Genomic DNA, 22,068 nt, shown 5'->3' on the forward strand with positions numbered 1-22,068 from the left:
AAGATTGAATAACCATGTGAAAAATATGCGGCAATGAGAATAGCTTGAATACAAAGTCGATGGGAATTCTGTAAGAAAACTGAAAGCCAGGACTAGCATTTTGCTTTTTGTGCCATAAAGAACTTTACACTAGCAGCTAGCATGATAAATAGGACAAGGAATTGAACCAGGATAATTTTGAAGTAATTGTAGAACTCCAAACTGATTAACTTCCAGAATTTAAGGAAGGACGACACATAGATCACTGGTGGGAATTGTTGCCAGATACCCATGTCTATCAAAGATAGTCATATCTTTGTGGAATTTTCTTGGCCCACGCGTAGAATCATCTTTCAATATCATGAGGCATTCTTGTGTACATTATCAAAATATTCTAGGTGTGTTAGAATTCAGTGTAAAATAACTTTTTATAAAAGTAATTATAAAATGATAAACGTTTGTCATGGCTGCTTTTGGAATAAAGACTAATTCAAGAGACCACAACAGCATCATAGCTTGTTCATTAATAAAAAATGAAGTCTGCAGTACAACAGTGACATAAGGCAGGCTCCTAGCATTTCTTCTTTTCATAATCAATGCCTCAAATGGATGCTTTTCTGTAATTTTGCATCATTTTCACAGTTGAATTTTTCAATGCAGATTAATCTTTTATATTTTATATATGTTTATGTGTTCACAGATGCCTGTGCATATGTTCCAGGCTTGATACTTTGATTTGAAAAATCTCTTTATTATTTAGTGTCAAGCCAGATTCTTCACATCATGTTGTATATACTGTATATATTGTACATAACAGAAAGAAGGCCTCAAAGTAGATTAATTCTGTAACTAACTGACTTACCCCCTCTAAATAACGTCTTTATTATTATTATTATTATTATTAACTCCCATATCTCTTTCCTTGGATGTCATATAATTACAACCTCTGTATATTTTTTTCATGCACACTTAAATATCACCTTGGTTAATAAGGTCCTGTTTAATTCATTTTCATTATTAATTTGAAACCTTCTGAAATGTCTGAAAAAACTACTGAAACTTCAGTAAAATGCTATATAATGATCAAAGTTTTAGCGAAATCTCACGAAAGTTTTAGCCAAGTCTTTTGTGAAACCTCAAAAATATTTCAGTGAAATTTTAGTGAGATCTCACCACAATTTCAATGAAAGTTTTGTTCAAAATATTTGGGAAATCTCACAAAACTTTTCAGTGAAATAAAAAGACTTATGTGATGCCATCATCGATTAGGTTTTGTATGCAAGAAAGAAAATGAGGACAAGAAAAACCTAAATCTTATCTGATAATGTCTGTCAAAATAAAATTTATGATCCATTTTAAAAATTATTGTGAATATTTATCATTGATTCCCAATAATGTGTAAGAATCATCAGACAGTTAATAGACATCTGAAGCAGATTTTTTTATGGTTAAGGCAGAAGGCACTTAAAAAACCTGTCTGTCTTAAGGACTATTACCAAATTCCACATGAACTATTTACAAATTCCATATGGACCACTTACAAATTCCATATGGACCATTTACAAATTCCACATGAACTATTTAGAAATTCCATATGGAACATTTACAAATTCCACATGAACTATTTACAAATTCCATATGGACCATTTACAAATTCCATATGGACCATTTACAAATTCCACATGGACCATTTACAAATTCCATATGGACCATATACAAATTCCACATGAAGTATTTACAAATTCCATATGGACCATTTACAAATTCCACATGGACCATTTACAAATTCCATATGGACCATATACAAATTCCACATGAAGTATTTACAAATTCCATATGAACCATTTACAAATTCCACATGAACCATTTACAAATTCCATATGGACCATTTACAAATTCCATATGGTATATTTCCCAATTCTATATGGACCATTTACAAATTCCATATGGACTATTCACAAACTCCATATGGATTATTGCCAAATTTTATTCCATACAGACAACCTACAGATCTCATGGACTAATTTGCATATTCCATGGGATTTTCCATAAGGAATACGTAAGGGAATCCATAACATTTCATATGAATACACTGAATTCCATAAGAGTGGTTCAGCTTTGGAATAAAAATGTCCATATGGATATTTCTGTAAAAGTATGTATGGATTCCATATCCAATCACTAAGGGAAAGTTGCGTACGGGCAGGGTCTAAATTGGTAGTTTGAAATTATAAATATGAATGATTACAACAAATACTGCCAATACTGCTATCACACTATGCAAAATTTTGAAATTATAAATATGAATGATTACAACAAATACTGCCAATACTGCTATCACACTATGCAAAAGAAGATCTGGTTCTTGATGGTGTATGTTTTACAGGTGTGTTTTACAGAGATAATAAAATACAATATAAATGGCATCATGCTAGTAGATAATGTACCTACCTCTCGGTTAAAGCAAGTTCTCCTCACATCATATTTTATTTGATCAGCAACAATCTCTCCATCCTGGTGAATGAAGTATGCAATACTTCTGCCAGATGGGGTTAGGTGATGTTGCCACTGACTCAGGTCATGTACTTTTATTGCTCCACTTGGAAAGAAGGTTGAATCATATAATCTTCCTCGACTCAATGTCTGAAATTCACGAAGGAAAAGTTAAGTTACTAAATCTGAAAATATCAGATACCTTAACAGTATATAAAACCACCAGTATGATATGGAAGATTACATCACAAACTAAATTTATTTTAAAACAACCTTTACCACATGAACCTAAAAATGCATGCATGTATCTTTGTTTGCATATTAATTATGGATTTTATTTATGGGTTATGATTTTGAGAAAGGCTGATTCATGTTCCTTACAACAACTCACTTTCCGGGTTTTCACATCAAAAGTTACTGTAGGTAAGCCTTGTTACAACACAATGGTCAGGGTCCATGAAATTACATCTTGATATATGCAGAATCAATTATATAACACAATGGTCAGGGTCCATGAAATTACATCTTGATATATGCAGAATCAATTATATAACACAATGGTTCTAACCTAAGGCAAAATGTCATGATAGGCAGTGAGAAAGGGCATTACATATCAGCTTAACCAAATCTGTATTGAGAATTTTGCCCACAATATCTTGTAAAATGACTAAACTAATAATTTGGCCAAAATCAGATGTAAAATTAATTTTGAAAATTATTCTCTTTCTTAGCAATTTGAAGTAATATACCAACTGACTGCTGATGTACCACATAAATAGTAAGAACCCCAGTCAGCAGAACTCTATATAGATCGAGACATTTGCCACCTAGATACGAAGATTCCCAACCAGTAGAAATCAATAGTACTGTAGATCTAGACATGTGTCACCTAGATAGCAAGAACGCCAACCTGTAGAAATCAATAGTAGATCTAGACATATATTGCCTAAATACCAAGAACCATTAAACCAGTAGAAATCAATAGTAGATTAGACATGTGTCACCTAAATAGCAAGAACCCCAACCAGTAATCAATAGCTGATCTAGACATGTCAACTAGATAGCAAGAACCCCAACCAGTAGAAATCAATAGTAGATCTAGACATGTGTCACCTAAATAGAAAGAACCCCAAACTGTAGAAATCAATAGCTGATCTAGACATGTGTCACCTAAATAGCAAGAACCATTAAACCAGTAGAAATCAATAGCAGATTAGACATGTGTCACCTAAATAGCAAGAACCCCAACAAGTAATCAATAGCTGACCTAGACATGTCAGCTAGATAGCAAGAACCCCAACCAGTAGAAATCAATAGTAGATCTAGACATGTGTCACCTAAATAGCAAGAACCCCAACCAGTAGAAATCATAGCTGATCTAGGCATGTCAACTAGATAGCAAGAACCTCAACCAAAAGAAATCAATAGTAGATCTAGACATGTGTCACCTAAATAGCAAGAACCCGAACCAGTAAAAATCAATAGAAGATCTAGACATGTGTCACCTAAATAACAAGAACCATTAAACCAGTGGAAATCAATAGTAGATCAATACATGTGTCACCTAAATAGCAAGAACCCCAAAATATTGAAATCAATAGTAGATCTAGACATGTGTCACCTACATAGCAAGAACCATTAAACCACCTAAATAGCAAGAACCCCAACCAGTAGAAATCAGCAGATCTTAACAAGTGTCAACTGGATATATAGGAAGAACCTCAACCAGCAGTAATCAATAGTAGATCTAGACATGTGTCACCTAAATAGCAAGAACCCCAACCAGTAGAAATCATAGCTGATCTAGGCATGTCAACTAGATAGCAAGAACCTCAACCAAAAGAAATCAATAGTAGATCTAGACATGTGTCACCTAAATAGCAAGAACCCCAACCAGTAAAAATCAATAGAAGATCTAGACATGTGTCACCTAAATAACAAGAACCATTAAACCAGTAGAAATCAATAGTAGATCAATACATGTGTCACCTAAATAGCAAGAACCCCAAAATATTGAAATCAATAGTAGATCTAGACATGTGTCACCTACATAGCAAGAACCATTAAACCACCTAAATAGCAAGAACCCCAACCAGTAGAAATCAGCAGATCTTAACAAGTGTCAACTAGATATATAGGAAGAACCTCAACCAGCAGTAATCAATAGTAGATCTAGACATGTGTCACCTTGATAGCAGGAATCCCAATCAGCAGAAATCAATAGATGTAGTAATGTACTAACTAGATAGCAAGAACCACAACCAGCAGAAATCAATTCTAATATAGGCAAGTGGAACCTATAGCAAGAACCCGAATCAACAGAAAACAATAGTAGATCTAGGCATATGAAATACAAATTCTGAAAAAACATTACTTCAAGTTCTTGCATCACTAATCAGTGACACAGTACAAATGAAAATCAATCTTGTTTTGCTGTTTTAAACTGAATGTAAAAGTGTCAAATCTACATGTAAGCAATTTCAACGTACTTTATAATTATGATACCCAGGTGTTAAAATTATTAACAGCTTTATAAACCAAAATATATTTATAATATGAAATTCTGTTGTCAAAAATAATGTCAGTACATGTCAAGACTGCAACAAGTAAGCAGATAATCTGTTATTCTATCTGCCGCTTTGAAATTTAATTATACAATTAATATTATCTTATGTGCATGGATGCCATATTGTGAAACTGTAGTCTATAATGGGTAATAGATATACATGTTTAATAAAATAATTGTGTTGCATGAATAAGTAGATATTTCTTTTCTTCTGTATTTAAGTTGGCAGTAAAGTAAGGCCTGGAACCTATGAAGTTACAGACATGATCTATGTGATGATTCCAAGCTAGTCTGTCATTAAATTTAGGAGTTTATGGCATTCATTCTACACTAGATACATATTCATCATTTACAGCTGAATGGGGTTTTCCACGGATAATGTTTGATGTTCCTACAAGCACTGCAGTGGGTTTTCAATATACTGGGTACATTTCACTGACTTGACACCATTTGCTGATATGATTAAAGGAGACTAGAAATCAAAATTTTCCTTTTATGTATGTAATTCTCTACAGATTTTAATTCGACTGCAATGTTTATAATGAAATATCGTAAGCAGGTAGTAATTATATTGCATGTTAGATACCACGATTCCATAAATTGCAGAGTTTTTCCGAGTTTTGATGAGATGACAGATCATGTGGTACTGTGACACTATACTAGCCAGTCCTCGAATACAAACATAAACATTGGCGAGCGAGGCAGACAGGAGACCAGATTTGGGTTGCACATTCAAAAGTTGAATCTGCAGTCTGATATAATAGTTTATGTACTGTACTGGTAAGTGCTAAAAGAAATTTATTAGGCACATGCCCCGGGCTGGTGACTTAAATAAACTAAAGTCCCGAATGAAATTCCACAAACCCGGACAGTTCATGCCTGTCAACTCTCAAGCCGGGAGAAATACATCCCGATTTTGGGGGTATTTCCTCATCTACCTCCCGATCTCATAATATCTCTCAATTTTGCGCAGCAAAGTTCCCGATTATTACATTATGTCTGTCAATTTTCATTTGTCAGAAGAAAAAACCACAACACCAAATCATTTTTAAATATAACGTATGTAATCCACAGTCTAAACTGCCACACTGCAGACATTGTAGTGATATGACTGAAAAATTGTTAAAGCTATGTTAAAAATTCAAATCACACGCACACACGTCTAAACTGGCACTGGACGAAATAATGAATATCATACAACAATTTTTTTTTGTTTTTCTTCTTCAGTAAATAGAACGTGAAGATTAAACATTATTCAAGTAAATTTCAGATTTTTTAAACAACTACAACAGTATTATAGTATTTAAAAAAATTAAAAGAATAAAATTGTCACCAATTAGCTTAAATAAATGATCACTTTGAAATTTTCTCTGCAAACAAAATTGCATCTCCATCTCCGCCAAAGAAACTGGGCCAGTTAACACCTGACATTCCTCTACCGTACATGAAAAGTTTAATTATCATGATTAAATTACAAGGAATAAAACAAAATATACCATGCAGTATATGTGGCCCTAAAGAACTAATTCTGAATAAATATTTTATTCAGCAGACAGTGTTACATGCATTAAGACTTAAACCTAAGGAAATAAGGTGGGGTATAAAACATGAGAAAAACAGTTGCCACAAGTACTGTAATTTGTGACTGCAGATTTGAACTGTTAAAATGAAGTCCATGGCATCATAAGTAACAACAAAATAGGCATCGTTTATTTGGTTATCAATTGCTGGTGCTTACGCATACATACACTGTCGAACATGGCTTCTCTGAAGTATGTCCGAAGGGCAGTCCTTTTCACAAGATCAATGCAAGGATAAGGATTATGTTCATTAGTCACATCGGCTTTATCGTTTGCGTGCTTAAATCGAATCTTTAGCTATTTTGCAATTTAGCCAGAACTGACCAGAATATGCAAAAGGGGCTTGTCATGGGGGAATAATAAGGCGTATCACAGGGAGAAAAGACAATAGCCCCCCCCCCCCCCGTTCTATTGTCAGACAGTTAATGTAAAACTTTGACCTCATTGTTTTTAATCGCTGCTTTTTAAACTGCCCAAGGAATAGTTTTATATCAGTTCTAATTATTACAGATTACCGTTTATGCATACTACATGTATACAATGATTTTTTTTGTTAAATTTTAATTTTTATAAGATTACTGAAAATTGTTTTCTCGAAACACGACAGGTTTAGAATCTTATTTTTAGCAAAGCTTCCATTTGATTAAAATCAAATCTAAATTTCACCTAGGACAGTGGTGATTTTATTTAGATTGTGCCGTGTTAAGGCATGTATGTCAACATCTTGAAAATACATTTACTCATTTCACCAGTGCAATCAAAGTTTCCTCAGGCAAACAATTATTATTTCAACAAGCCTGACGGGCACCTCACTTTGAATACAGTATGGGCGGAACTAAAGCCAGAAGGGGCCCAGGGTGTCGGGCTATCAGATTTGCTTTTAGCACTGCTGTTTTTAGATAAAAGATATGTGGATTGATTTTTGCATTTTGTAGTCACTTTCTCGTCCTTCTGCCTATTTTCGTAACTCACACATTTTTAACACTTTTCCCAGGATTTAAAATGTACAAAGGTATGTCAGGAACAGCGCCAACTGTTAGTCTAGGCCTAGCATTTGCGTATCTTTGAGCTGCTATTTTTTCATGATCCCTCTCGTAACATTCCTTTGAGAAATGTAACGTGCACATAGTGCTGTATGGTGTTGCTTTGAAATCGACTCATTTGTAATAATGTACCCATTCTTTCATTATGCCTTTATCTTTCGGAAAAGATTTGTTAAAAATGTCAACAGGCTATTCTTAATGTTCTATTACACCCGTAAGCAACGCAAAACGGTATTGTCTTTTACTCTGGCAACTCCCACTTGGGCTGCTGGAGTCGCTACTGTGACATCACATCCCGAAAGTAACTGAATAGGCGCGGAAATTTTGCATACGAGGTCACGGAAATTCAGCTCCTAGAAGATAGGCCAATATTTAAATATTGGCATTACGGTCGCAGATGATACTTCACAATAAGGTTTTCGGTTTTCTGCTATAGTACTTTTATTATTATTCTACATTTCCATTGGTTTCTGGTCTCCTTTAAGACTGAAGTGCAGCGGTTCTTGGATTGTGTTGCTGTCATCACCCAACTATATGAAATTCTGCATCATCTGCATGCTTATCAGCTTTTATGTAATCTATATAAAATAAAAATTCATTAATGTCAAAGAGAAATAAGACAGATGCTAGGATTGAGCCCTGAAAAATGCCATATTGTTTTTGGAACCAGGTCATTATAATGTGCTGCTGAACTGCACATGCTGGGTTCTGTCTAGGAGTGAAATAATACACCTGTGCTGCGTGCTTATAGCAGAATTATCCCGTATTGATGGGGTAGGTAGTGGAGGATGCAACTGATCCAACCATAAAAGTTATGGATTCCCCTTATCTAAAAGTCACAGGAGTTTTGTTTTCCTATACTGGCTTACTCTTTAAAGCAGCAACCTCTGCGATGATAACAAGCTTCATTTATTGCAGTACTATGCTGTAAAGTTTTCTGAAAAATTAAGTTAATATCTCCTTTCACAATTGAATTTGCCATTCTTTAGAACAGAGCCATATGTATTTGAAATTGAGGTAAGGACAACTCCAACATTATCTGATGTTTAAAGTTTATACTTGGTGACCTGCTTCTTTCCTTGTAATCCAAACTCCTACATATTCATGGCTGTAACAGCAGTTGGAACTAAGTCAAATGTTATTCACTGTAATTTTACTCGCATCAAAGCTACTGGATAATAAAGCAGGCTAGGTTATGCCAAAATAGAGATATTCTCTAAATCAGTGGATAAATGGAGGAGAAAAAGTGACTACATTTACATGGTAAAAACCAGCACTGTAGGTTTGGCAAATTTTTTGCTAGAATGCCCATCAAGATGACAGCAGTGTGTTCATTGGTAAAATCAACATGTAACACATAAAAATTTAAATACAGGCCGTAAAACAAACTGTGAGCAATATAAAACAGGGGATCCATGTTTTGTAATGGAATCAGATGTGTTGGATCAAAAAGACTGGACTGTATTTGAAACATAATTCACAATTCTTAAGCAAAAAATGGAAGTATTGTGAGAAAATAACAATGCAATTCAACTCATATTGGAATTTACTAAGAGAACAAATTTGCACGTTATATATAGTACTGACTGAGGTCTTAATTTATATTTCCCAATGTACATTATCCCATTTTCTGACAAAATTCTGCCCCAAGAAATATAATAATAATAATAATGAGGACTTTGTATAGCGCCTAATCTTTAGAAGCTCTAAGCGCTTTACCACATTAGACAACAGATAAGAAACATAATAATATTATTACAAAAACAAACAACATGAAATTAGAAAAACATTAAAAAATAAAAAAACATGCTGAGAATATTTCAGGTAGGAAACATTATTAGGTCTTTAAGTTTGTTCTTGCAGTCGAAATAAGTGAGTTTTGAGAGCCCTCTTGAATGTGATAACTGTGTCTTTGTGTCTAGGTTCAGTGGGCAATTCATTCCACACTGCTGGGCCCTGGTATGCAAAAGAACACTCTCCATATGACTTTATTTTCATAGTGGGAATAATGAGTATACAATTGTCAGAAGAGAAGTGTAAGTATCTTGCTGGTGTGTACACATGGGTGAGGTCGGATAGGTATGTTGGACTAGAGTCCAACAGTGAAATGTAGCACAGAGAACAAATTTTGTATTTGATTCTGGATCGAATGGATAGCCAGTGTAGGTACAGAGCAGCGGGGAGGTGTGCTCTGATCGTGATGCTACAAGTATCATCCGAGCAGCTGTGTTTTGAACTTTTTGAAGTTTCTGGAGTAGATATTGAGATGAACCAGACAGAATTGAGTTACAATAGTCCAGTCTTGAAAGTACTAATGAACACACATAAGTGGCATCAACTGAAAGATATCTGCAAACTGAGCTGATGCGTCTCAGCTCAAGATATGCAGCCTTGCATATGTTCATGACATGTTGGTGCAATGTGAGAGTACTGTCCAGAGTAACACCTAGGTTTCGCACTGATTGTGTGAATTTAATGTTGCCGTTGCTGATATTTATTGTTTGAGGTAAAGGATGTGAATGAGAAAGTCTTTGTGTTGTGATCAGAATGGCCTCAGTTTTATCATCATTCATCTGCAGATTGTTACAAGTCATCCATGATTTCACATCAGAAATGCACCTCTTTACACCTTGGATGGTAGCATCAACTTCAGTTTGGTGGCTAGATTTGTATATTTGGGTGTCATCAGCGTACAATTGGTGAGACACTGGATGATGATCAATGACACTTGAGAGCGACTGAGTGTACAGAATGAAGAGAACAGGTCCAAGAACAGACCCTTGTGGAACACCACAGCATAGATCCTGTTGACCAAGTAGGACACGAACCACAGTAAGGCTGTATCATGAATGGCAAATACATGCTGGAGACAGTGAAGTAATATATCATGGTCTGTTGTGTCAAATGCTGCAGACAAATCAAGGAGGGTGAGGACTGTAATCCTTCTGCTATCCAATGCAGAGAGAATGTCATTAACTACTTTTAGAAGTGTAGTTTCAGTACTGTGGAAAGGGCAATATGCAGATTGTACACTGCTAAAAAGACTGTTTGAATTTAGATGAGATACAAGCTGGCATAGAACAACCTTTTCTAAGATTTTTTAAATGAATGGGAGATTAGAAAGTGGGCGGTAGTTCTTTAAATCGTTATGGTCTAGTGTTAGTTTCTTCAGCAGAGGCTTTACAATAGCAGTTTTGAAAAATGATGTGAATTCCCATGAGGAGAGAGAGGTATTAATAACATCAGTTAGTGAAGGCAATACTGGATCTAAGCACTCAAGCAGCAGTGATGTTGGAATTGGATCAAGTTCACATGACTTTGGTGCACTCTTCATCATGATTGTACGTACAAAATCCATAGAGACAGGTTTAATACTGTTAATGGTTGCTGCTCAAATTCTGTATCCCAACTGTATGGTGACGACGAGTCAATTGAAATTGTGGTGTCATGCTTATCTCTAATGGTTTGTACTTTGTCACGGAAGAAATCTGCAAACATGTCCGGAAGGTCGACTGGAGAGAAGGTAGTTGGAAGTGGTGTTTATTTGTTCCTTGACATTAGCTTGTCAGTAATCTCGAAGAACTCTTTGCAGCTGGAACTTTCCATGATCTTAATAATGTAGTGGGCTGATTTCTCTGCATGGACTATATTTGTGACATTCTTCTATGTGATGTGATGTGATATGGATTTTTAATGTAGCTGTAACAACTGTTCAGTCATATCGCTATGATGTCTGCAGTGTGGTAGTTTATAGTGATGTCAGGCACTGGGGCATCATGCCGCACACATGAAGCATGATGTCCAACCCAGTCACATTATCCTGACACCAGGCCGACCAGTCCTAACACTAACCTCTTAATGCTGAGCTCCAAGTGAGGCAGCTGTAAGTACCATTTTTGTAAGTCTTTGGAGTGACTTGGCCATGGATTGAACCCACGACCTCCCGCATCCAAAGCGCCTCAAGACTACAACATAAATAACAACTGGATTGCAAACATTAAAATGCGAGTAATAATAATAATAATAATAGTAACAATGACCTTATTTAAAGAGGGTAACACAATTAATGAACTAATCTACCTTGTGGCGCTCATACAAAGGAATTTATTTATTTTAGCTGCATCTCTGAAGCCATTGGATGTATTGGGTTTGGAAGAAGGAAATAAAGTGGACATTACTAATCTCAACTGGAATACTATTCCAGAGCAGAGTTCCGGAATATTGGAAACTTTTTTTAAAATAACTCCTTGTTTGCTTTGGAAATTTTATACTGTTTGGTATACATGGATTGCAGGTGGGGAGTATTAACCAGGTAGCCTATACTGGAATAGTGATTGTAAACATGCAGGAGCACTATTATGGGATACCCTGTACATTAATTTGGCTTTTCTCAAACAGATTCAGTCTTTCATAGGTAATAATTTTAACCTACCAGCTAAATTTTCCTTCCTTTCTTTCTGGATTGATATTAGTCCATATGCTTTTTTTTAAGATGTGCCAGCTTTGCTGTGTTTTTATCATTTGAATTACCCCATACTGTATTACAGTAGTCTAAATAGGGTTGTATGTAACTGTTATAAAATAGTTTTCAGGGAGAAAATGTCTTATCATACTGAGAAGCCATCAACCTGAATTGACTTTTTTTTTACAGACATGTCTGATATGTTCAGTCCATGATAGGTTATTATCTACCAGAACACCAAGTAGTCTATCAGGACAGACCATTTGCAAATGTTTATCCTTCCATGTCAGACACAGTCCATCACTAACAAGATTTGTCCTTTTTTGCCGTCAGATCATGAGGTCACTGTTTATGCTCAGGTTGATATCTGCTATTTAAAGTAACTGGGTCATAATCTCCACTCTCCAAAATGAAGGTCGCGGATTTCATTCAATACTTACAAAGTTTTCATAATTAGAATCACAACTATGAAAGATTCAATAACTTGGGTAAAGGCTCTGATATTGATGTAGGCAGCAATTAGTTTTTATAAATTATCAAATTCAGAAGACTTAGTGATGTAGACACAGAAGAAAAAGTTGTAAATTTCAAGCATGAGAAATGACAGCTACGGTTGGTCACGCGGCCTCAGTGACATGATGGTGAATGAGTTCTCTCAAATTTTTAAAGCACATACAAAAAATTCTTCCTTGAAAAATATTTACACAGCTATAACAATCGGACTTTACTTTTAAATTTTTCCACACATAATAGATGTTTACCAAAAAATGTAAAATGGTTAAAATTGCTGTTAAACGTAAATACATTACACTGCTTAACAATTAACAAGCAGGCCTATGCATAAGGAGTTGAATATGAAACAGGTGTTCTATTTACAGCATGCTGCACTTTATAATTATGCTCTGAGGTAAAGGGTTAAATATGACACGAATGAGTCATGGACATGTTTTTCGATCAATTTTGACAAGTTTGGTAGCATTGAGATTGGTCGGTAGTTATCAGCGTCATCCTTAGAACCAGATTTGTGAATAGGAGTTACTTTTGCAGTTTTCCATATTTTGGGGACAGATGAGGTTGCAAAACTTAAATTGTAAATGAATGTTATGCTATCTACAATAGCAGAGGCAGAAGATTTAATGAGTCGTGGACCAATCTGATCAAGCCCTGTAACTTTCTTGGTATCAAATTCATTGAGACATTTTTTAACAAAGTTTTTCGATACTGGTGGGATGGAGAAACATACCTCCCTAGAGATTTTGCTGCTGCAGAACTTTTTCAGTTCATTAAAGTTGTTTTCTATCACTGGTTCTTTTAACTTTGTGGTAATGTTGGTGAAAAAATCATTGAAAACATTTGCAATGTCAGTGTCATCAATGACTATGGTGTCATTTACCAGAAGTGAGTGAATTTTATTTGTCTGATCTTGCGTGTTCCTCTCCATTATAACAGTTCATTCATACATGAAAACTGTAGCTGGTATAAATCTGACTCATTTGTGACCTACAAAGTGGTGTACGTTTTCAGAGTAAATCAAGTGAAAAGATGTAAAACCCTAAATATGTTCATTACCAAAAATATTACATTTGCAAAACATTATACATAAAGTGTATAAATGTACAACTTTAAGACACTGTTAAGAAAAAAAATCTCCATTCTTCTATATTTAATGGAAAACTTAAATTTGGATCCATTTTTATAAAATGAATTGTACTTACCAATATAACTACTCCATCATATGCATCTGCATCTATTCGTGCCTCAAGCTTCATATTCTGTTTGTCCTGTATTAAAGAAAGATTGGATTAACATAATAAAAGAATACAATGACAAAGTTGTATCTGTAAAACAATATAAAGCAGCACTGTACTTAGTTATTTACTATCATTTCAAACAGGCTCAGAATTTCCCAAAACATTGCATAAAATGTCATGAAGCCATGATAATATAGATGACAGAGCATATGTATCATAACTGAAGGGTTTGCAGGTTTGATTCCGACCTGGGCCAGCCTGATACGGCTGTCTTAGTGTGCAATTTGGAAAGGCACTTACCTCCCATTTCCTCAAAATGATATAGCAAATAATGTGCTCTTAGTTGCAGTCAAACAATAATCAACAAACTACAAAAAAAAATCGTAAATATCTAAACCATAATTTACATGAAATGCCAAATTAGCCTTCAATGTTATTTATGTTTACATCAATATTTTCTTTAAATGACTATCAGGTCACGTTGCAGAACAAGAGGATAGGCAGTTATGAGACAAGCAATTTACAGTTGTCCCTCACAATAATGTAGCTGAGGGAGGTTATAAAAATGTCCTTGGCATCCGTCCGTCTACGAGAGACGATGGCATAGCTCTAAAGTACGCTTTTGCTTATCCTTCTTTTTAGCTCTCTTTTCAGCTTGCTTTATTCTTCTCTTTTCCTCTGCGTTTTGAACTCCCTGCCTGACAGCTAGACGCCAGCTGGAACGGTTGTTTGCACAGCTCTCCCAGTCGTTGACATTGATGTTTGCTGTCTTCATATCCTTCTTGCAAACATCTTTGTAGCGCAGATGTGGTCGTCCAGTTGGTCGTGCACCTTCTGCTAACTCCCCATATAACAGGTCCTTGGGAATGCGACCTGGGTCCATTCTCTTGACATGGCCGAGCCAGCGAAGGCACCTCTCGCTGAGTATGGAGAACATGCTGTTCATGTTGGCGCGTTCTAGAACCTCTGTGTTGGGTACTTTGTCCTGCCACTGGATGTGCAGAATGCGCCGCAGACATCTCAGGTGGAAGCTGTTGAGTTTCCTCTCATGTCTTGCATAGGTGGTCCATGTTTTGCTGCTGTAGAGAAGTGAGCTGAGCACGCACGCTTGGTAGACATGCAGTTTGGTCTTCTCTGTGAGGTTGGGGTTGTTCCAGACCCTCTGGTTAAGTCTGACCATCACTGCTGCTGCCTTGGCAATCCTGCTGCCCACCTCAGAATCAATGGAGAGTGAGCTGGAGATGTTAGATCCGAGGTATGTGAAGTTCTCGACAACTTCCAAATTGTACCCATCGATGGAGACAGAGGGAGGGGAGTCTGTGTCCTGTGCCATGACATTTGTTTTCTTCAAACTGATGGTCAGTCCAAATTCCTTACATGCATGGGAGAGGCAGCATACCAGCTGCTGAAGTCCATCTTCCGTGTGTGATGTCAAGGCTGCATCGTCGGCAAAGAGCAATTCACGGATGAGTACCTCTGTGACTTTAGTCTTAGCACAGAGACGGGCGATGTTGAACAGCTTGCCGTCAGCCCTGGTATGGATGTACACTCCCTCGCTGCAGTCCTTGAATGCGTACTGGAGAAGCATGGAGAAGAAGATGGCAAAGAGCGTCGGTGCAAGGACACAGCCTTGTTTGACTCCGCTAATGACTGGGAATGCTTCAGATGTTGCGCCATTGAAGCACACTGTGCTGTGCATGTTCTCGTGGAACGACAGAATGACAGCAAGCAGAAGTGGGGGGGCAGCCGATCTTCTGCAGGAGTCTGAAGAGTCCACTCCGACTAACCATGTCAAACGCCTTCGTCAGGTCTATGAAGGCAATGTAGAGGGGCATCCGCTGCTCGCGACACTTCTCCTGCAGCTGACGTAGTGAGAAGATCATGTCTACAGTTGACCTGCCGGCTCTAAGTCCACACTGGGACTCTGGGTGGACGCGGAAGGCTAGGATCTGCAAGCGCGCCAAGGCAACACGGGCGAAGGCCTTTCCGACGATGCTGAGGAGGGAGATGGCCCGATAGTTGTTGCAGTCGCTACGGTCTCCTTTGTTTTTGTACAGAGTGACGATGTTGGCGTCACACATGTCCTGTGGGATGTATCCCTGTTCCCAGCAAAGGCAGAGGAGTGTGTGTAGGGGCTGGAGCAGTGCTGGTTTTCCGCTCTTGAGGACTTCAGGCGGAATGCCGTCGCTTCCAGGAGCCTTCCCACAGGCAAGGCAATCAATGGCTTTTCCGAGCTCTTCCAGGGTGGGCTGTGTGTCTAGCTCCTCCATGACAGGCAGGTCTGGAATGGCGTCCAGGGCAGTTCCAGTGATATTGTTTTGGGTTGCATATAGCTCGAGATAGTGCTCAACCCATCGCTGCAGTTGTTTCCCCTGGTCTGTGATGACTTCGCCCGTCTTGGACTTGAGCGGGGCGGTCTTGTAGCTGGGGGGGCCTGTTGCCTTTTTGATACCCTCATACATTCCTCTTGTATCCCCGGTGTCAGCAGCTGTCTGTATACTGTTGCAAAGGTTCAGCCAGTAGGTGTTGGCACAGCGGCGGGCGGTCTTCTGGGCGTTATTCCTTGCAATCCTGAGGGCTTGCAGTGTTCTGGGGCTAGGTGCAGCCTTGTATGCCAGGAGGGCTTTCCTCTTTGCCTCAGTCACGGGCTCCATCTCCTCCCAGTTTGCCTCATACCAGTCGACATTCTTTCGCTCCCTCTTCCCGTAAGCTGTGATGGCTGAATTGTACACAGAGTCACGGATATGGGACCACTTGGAATCAATGGTGTCATCAGGTATCACTTTGGTGAGGGCTTCCTTCAGTTTGCTGATGAACTGCTGTGTTTTCTCTGGGTTGCTTGCACAGCAGGTGTTGATACGTGGGTGACCCTTCTTCTTGGCGTGGTGCAGCTTCTTGGGTAATATTCGTACCTTGCTGGCCACGAGGGAATGGTCCGTGTCACAATCAGCACTGTGGTACCTGCGGGTAAGGAGGACACTGGCCAGTTCTGCACGCCTGGTGATGACGAGGTCTAGCTGGTGCCAGTGGCGTGAACGTGGGTGTCTCCACGACACCTGGTGGATCTCCTTGCATTTGAAGAAAGTGTTGGTCACACATAGGCTGTGGGAGCAGCACATCTCCAGCAGTCGCTGACCATTCTCGTTGATCTTGCCCCTTCCGTAAAAACCGAGACAGGTGGACCAGGCCTCATGGTCAGCTCCCACTCTAGCATTGAAGTCTCCTAGTAAGTAAAGGCTTTCATTGTTGGGGATACTGGATATTGCCTGATCCAGAGCCTCATAAAACTTGTCTTTCTCCTCGTAGGTGGAGTAGAGGGTTGGGGCGTACACACTGAAGATGTTGACCGGGCCTAAGGATGTTGACAGCCGGAGGGCAAGGATTCTCTCAATACCTGATGATGGAGGTTCAATGAAGGCGATTAGCGTGTTCTTGACGGCAAAGCCTACACCATGCTGCCTAGGTTCATCCAAGGGCTTCCCCTGCCAAAAGAATGTGTAATTGGCTTCCCTGATGGTGCCGCTGTCAGCCAGTCAGGTCTCCTGGAGGCAGGCAATGTCAATGTTCAGTCGGGAGAGTTCTCTGTCAATGACGGCAGTCTCCCATGCATCGTCGATCTGCTGTAGGTCAGTGGTCAATCCAGGACACATGGTCCTGATGTTCCAGGTTGCAAAACGAAGAGTTGGAGTCTTTTTATTTCTTCTTTTAGTCTTTCCTGGTGCAGAGTTTTGTGGCCCACTTGTTGAGATGGTTCTCTAAGCTCCACGCAACCAGTGAAGCAGGCAGGCCATGGCGGGCAGCACCTTACTGACTGGGGGCTGCCCAGCTTGAGGCGGGCGGTAGCTGTCCAGTGAGACCTGATGATCTCTCCCACCCTCAGAAGTAACCCCTGGCACCAAGCTCTACGCCAATCGAGCTTTGACTTAGAACCGGTAAACTGCTACTTCTCGTGTTGTGCCGACGCCGTACGACGACGCTGGAGTGTCCTCTCCAGTGGAGCTATGAAGCCTGGGCAGGGTGGTATGGAGAATCAGCTGTTGCCCATGCAGCAGATCCCCCCTCTCCACGCAGCTGGTGTGCCCAAGGGAACGATGAATGCCGATACAGCTTGGCACCAACGGCGTCACAGGAGTTGCCGGAATGATGTTGAAGTCAATGTCATACCGCCTTAGGGACTCCATCTCCGGATTTTCTGTCGGGGTTTACTCCCTTAGCCTTTCCCATGAGTGGGTATAGCCACAAGGCAGCAGAGGTTTGGAAACGGAGTTTTCCTTCTCCTAGATGAGCTACCATCCAAGGTTTACGAGTCCCATCTACCGGAAGCAACTGGTTTTAAGGCGCCAGTGGGCCGCCTTCACCCCTTCTCCTGTTAGTAGAAAACATGGTCTGCCGGGCTTCAAATCTAAGCCACGCGCGAAGGCCAGGAGCTGGATTTTAGTTGACAGAGGCAGTAAGAGGCGCAGGCCATATGGGGCATTTTGGAGGATTGGGCGCTTGTCTCCCACTCCCACCCCGGGCAATGTCAACCTTAGACCATCATAAATATAAAAATGTACTATGCTGTAATCAAGCTCACCTAATACTGGGTTGGATTCAATATTAAATCTAGTCATCCTGAAAACAGGGTCTATGACCACATCTATGCTATACATGGAAATGTGCTATATAGAGTCCATTTAATTAAGATGAAGGATCAATGGAACTAACAGCCTATAACTTTACTTCAGTCACTTTTAGCGTCATTGATAAACCACATACATGTATTAGCTCCTATTTCTTGGACATCATATCGCCAATGATGTATTAAAAATGCTGTTCAATCCAACATTAAGATTAAAGCCATCCACAAATGAAAATACATATACAGTATTTAAAATATTCACTGGTATATTGTAAAAATTACAAAGTATTGTGACAATAAGACAAGAACTATTGGAATTTAGAACAGGAACATAAAAGCTGCTAAAATACATCATACATTAATAAAAGTCGAAGAATTTGGGAGAGTTAGGTAAACCTGTGGTATGTGTTAACTGTTAAATGGACTGTGGTATGTGTTAACTGTTAAATGGACTGGGGAATATGCTAATTATTTAATGGACTGGGGAATGTGTTAATTATTTAATGGATTGGGGGATGTGTTAATTATTTAATGGATTGGGGATGTGTTAATTATTTAATGGATGGGAATGTGTTAATTATTTAATGGATTGGGGAATGTGTTAATTATTTAATGGACTGGGGAATGTGTTAATTATTTAATGGATTGGGGATGTGTTAATTATTTAATGGATTGGGGATGTGTTCATTATTTAATGGACTGGGATATGTGTCAATTATTTAATGGACTGGGGGGATGTGTTAATTATTTAATGGACTGGGGGATGTGTTAAGCATTTAATGGATTGGGGATGTGTTAATTCTTTAATGGATTGGGGGTGTGTTAATTATTTAATGGACTGGGGGATGTATTATTTAATGGACTGGGGAATGTGTTAATTGTTACTTCTGATATTAAGCTTTAAAGATCAATAATCACTATTCAGATTTAAACAGTGTATCCCCCAGGGGTGTAAAACTGAGGGTAAAAACCCCTCGGTGTCAGAACTGGGGTTCAAATAAAAAATGTGGGGGTCAAAAATGTACTGACAAATTCAAATCTGACTCGTACTTTTTCAGCCTGAAACAGGATACTGCAACTTGCACAACATACTCTCTCTTTCTCTAAACATACAAATAAACCAACATGCACAATTAACAAACAAATGTATTGTCCATTCAAAGTATAATTTTATTAGTTCATTTTTCTTTGAAAGTCATACTTTTAACAGTCTCCTTATAATCTTTTTGAAGCAATATTATAGACCAACACATTACATACAAACCAATACAAAAAGCCTAATAAATCTTATTAACCAAATGGCCGTTAATATCCTGCCCGTCATAAAATGTGTACTATCATCGGTTTCATTGTACTTCGTCTAAGAACAAATTTATCCAAAAATCAAGAGGCAAATGATTCATCTTATTTCTAATAAGTCACAATTGAACTTTAAGATCTTTCTTTTATCGCAGCATAGTTAGAAACCAACAAAATCTGCAATGACCCCCTGACTGTGTAATCCAAATAAACACATTTGTCTTGGCAAATTTACTGAATTCTTTGTTGTGAAAGAATGTCTTGGGTTATAACGTGTTCTCCAGATATCTTGTGGCGAACGATGGCAGATTTTTTAAAAATTCTTAAACCCTGTCACAAAAGGATTATTCACTTTTGCAGTCTTCGCAATCATGTGATTAGAAGTCACACCAGTATTAATCCTAATGGATGTGCCATATTCCAGTCAAGGGAATTGTTTTCTCCATTTTTCATTCAAGTTAGATCCACAGTTACTCTTTTGTGTTCTGCTTCTTTCACTTTCTTCACTAATGATTCTTAGTGCATGACATTTTAATCTGGCGATCACTTTCCAGTGCAACAAGCATTGAGGTTAAACATCAAGATGACATCTTGTTCAGCTCGATGGAAATAGCTATACGAATAGAGGAGCGCAACACAGAGAGTAAACCAAGCGGGGAACCAGTCAATGCCTATGCTCAAAGTATACATGATGCCACCCCTCATCCAAGGCATTGGATATTAAATAAATCCTGATTGCATTATGCGAATCCTTTGCGTAGAAAAAAATGCATGGCAACAAAATGTGTGTCAATTTCTCCAGCGTGCATCCCTGACACACAAATGTGCATAAAGGGAAACACTGTTTACAGGATTTTATAAAAATAATCGTTTCAAGTGAAATTTAAGAAATAAGCATTGGCAAGGAAATGATTGATATCCTTCAATGAGTTTCATAAATTTTATGTTAAATTAGCATCAATATAAGACTTTGTGTATTACTGTCTTTATTCTAGTAAGCCTTCTAACAACTCAAGATTTGGACATGCTAATTTTGTTCTCTGCACAATATTTTCATACAAATTTTCTCAGTCGCAGCTGGTAATTGTTTTTCTTGATCTTCATGTTTACATAAACTAAAATGTAGTTTTTAGGAGAAAAAACTAATTTTAGTTATGTAATACTTCCCTGCTATTATTACATTTCTATAACTTTTCCCCCAGTACCAGTCACTCCCCAGTCCAAGGACATAATTCTGTCCTCTAATTAGTAATTAGAGGTCTATAATAAAAAAAACATAATCCTAGTTGGATACCTCAGTCCACATGCAACAATCAAAACTTAAGCATTCTTTGACTTGAACCAATATAACCATAATATCAAGTAATTAAAACAGAATTATAATTAGTTTTACCCTACTCCACCCATCAATAAAAGCACATATTAATAGCAGCAAAACATTACCTGCTAAAACTGAATTGCCAAAATTGCCAGTCCAGTGGCAGGATAATGGCAGAAGATAGTCAAGAGAACATTACTGTAATATGATGTTTGCTACAGAACGGATTAGTAGAAAATTTGCTGGGCTGATACAGTTTGGCCCAAGCCATAAATACAGTGTGACCCTGCTATAGTACGCTCCATTATAAGACAAATCAGATATAACACGGTTGTGGCATGACTCAAGAAATTTCATATACATGTAATTTATCTCATACACAAAGTTGTTTCTTTTTTACAGTTTAAAAAGTAACATGTAAAAAGTTTATCTCATCTTTGGGAAAGAGATTGTGTTTTGTTACGTATTTAGGTTTGACTAAACAACAACACCGAAAGAGTGAAAACAACAAGCTTTTTGAATTTAACAAATAATTTATTTCACAGGAAAACTTCTGTAAAAATAATAAAAAAAGAAAAGAACTTACAGTTTCAAGAACCAAATCAAAAACTAATCTAAGAATAATCCACGAATTATTTTGCAAAAGTCCTAGTAACAAATGTTCTAATAATTTCAAGTTCGAATCCTGATGGAAAATCCAAGATGGATGACGATGACGTATGCTGTAGTCAGTACTGTGCTTATCTACAGTTCCTTGTAGAAATACAAATAATGGCACTCTGGTGTTGGGAATCCAAATTAAATGTGCAAACAATGTCTTTCCAAAATGTCTGTGTAAGCACTCCTCAAAATATTTCCAGAGAAAAAGGAATTAATCCTTTTAAAATCCAACTGATCTGAAGAAAATTATAGTTCAAGATCTGGCTACAACACAATAACTTGACATCAGTAAAAAA

General features: G+C 37.9%; 1 protein-coding gene across 1 annotated transcript in view; it reads right to left on the reverse strand.

Annotated features, from left to right (window-relative positions):
* LOC149801207 (complement C3-like) overlaps window positions 1-22,068 on the reverse strand; it is a 333,137-nt gene that overhangs the window by 180,331 nt on the left and 130,738 nt on the right. Inside the window, exons 12-13 of the mRNA XM_089955246.1 lie at window positions 13,839-13,904; window positions 2,431-2,622 (exon numbers count right to left, since the gene is read on the reverse strand). Of these exons, the coding sequence (XP_089811372.1) occupies window positions 2,431-2,622; window positions 13,839-13,904 (258 nt within the window). The remainder of the gene's footprint in view (window positions 1-2,430; window positions 2,623-13,838; window positions 13,905-22,068) is intronic.

This window comes from Sinohyriopsis cumingii, chromosome 4 (assembly GCF_028554795.1).
Source record: "Sinohyriopsis cumingii isolate HCF-2022 chromosome 4, ASM2855479v2, whole genome shotgun sequence".
Lineage (NCBI taxonomy): Eukaryota > Metazoa > Mollusca > Bivalvia > Unionida > Unionidae > Sinohyriopsis > Sinohyriopsis cumingii.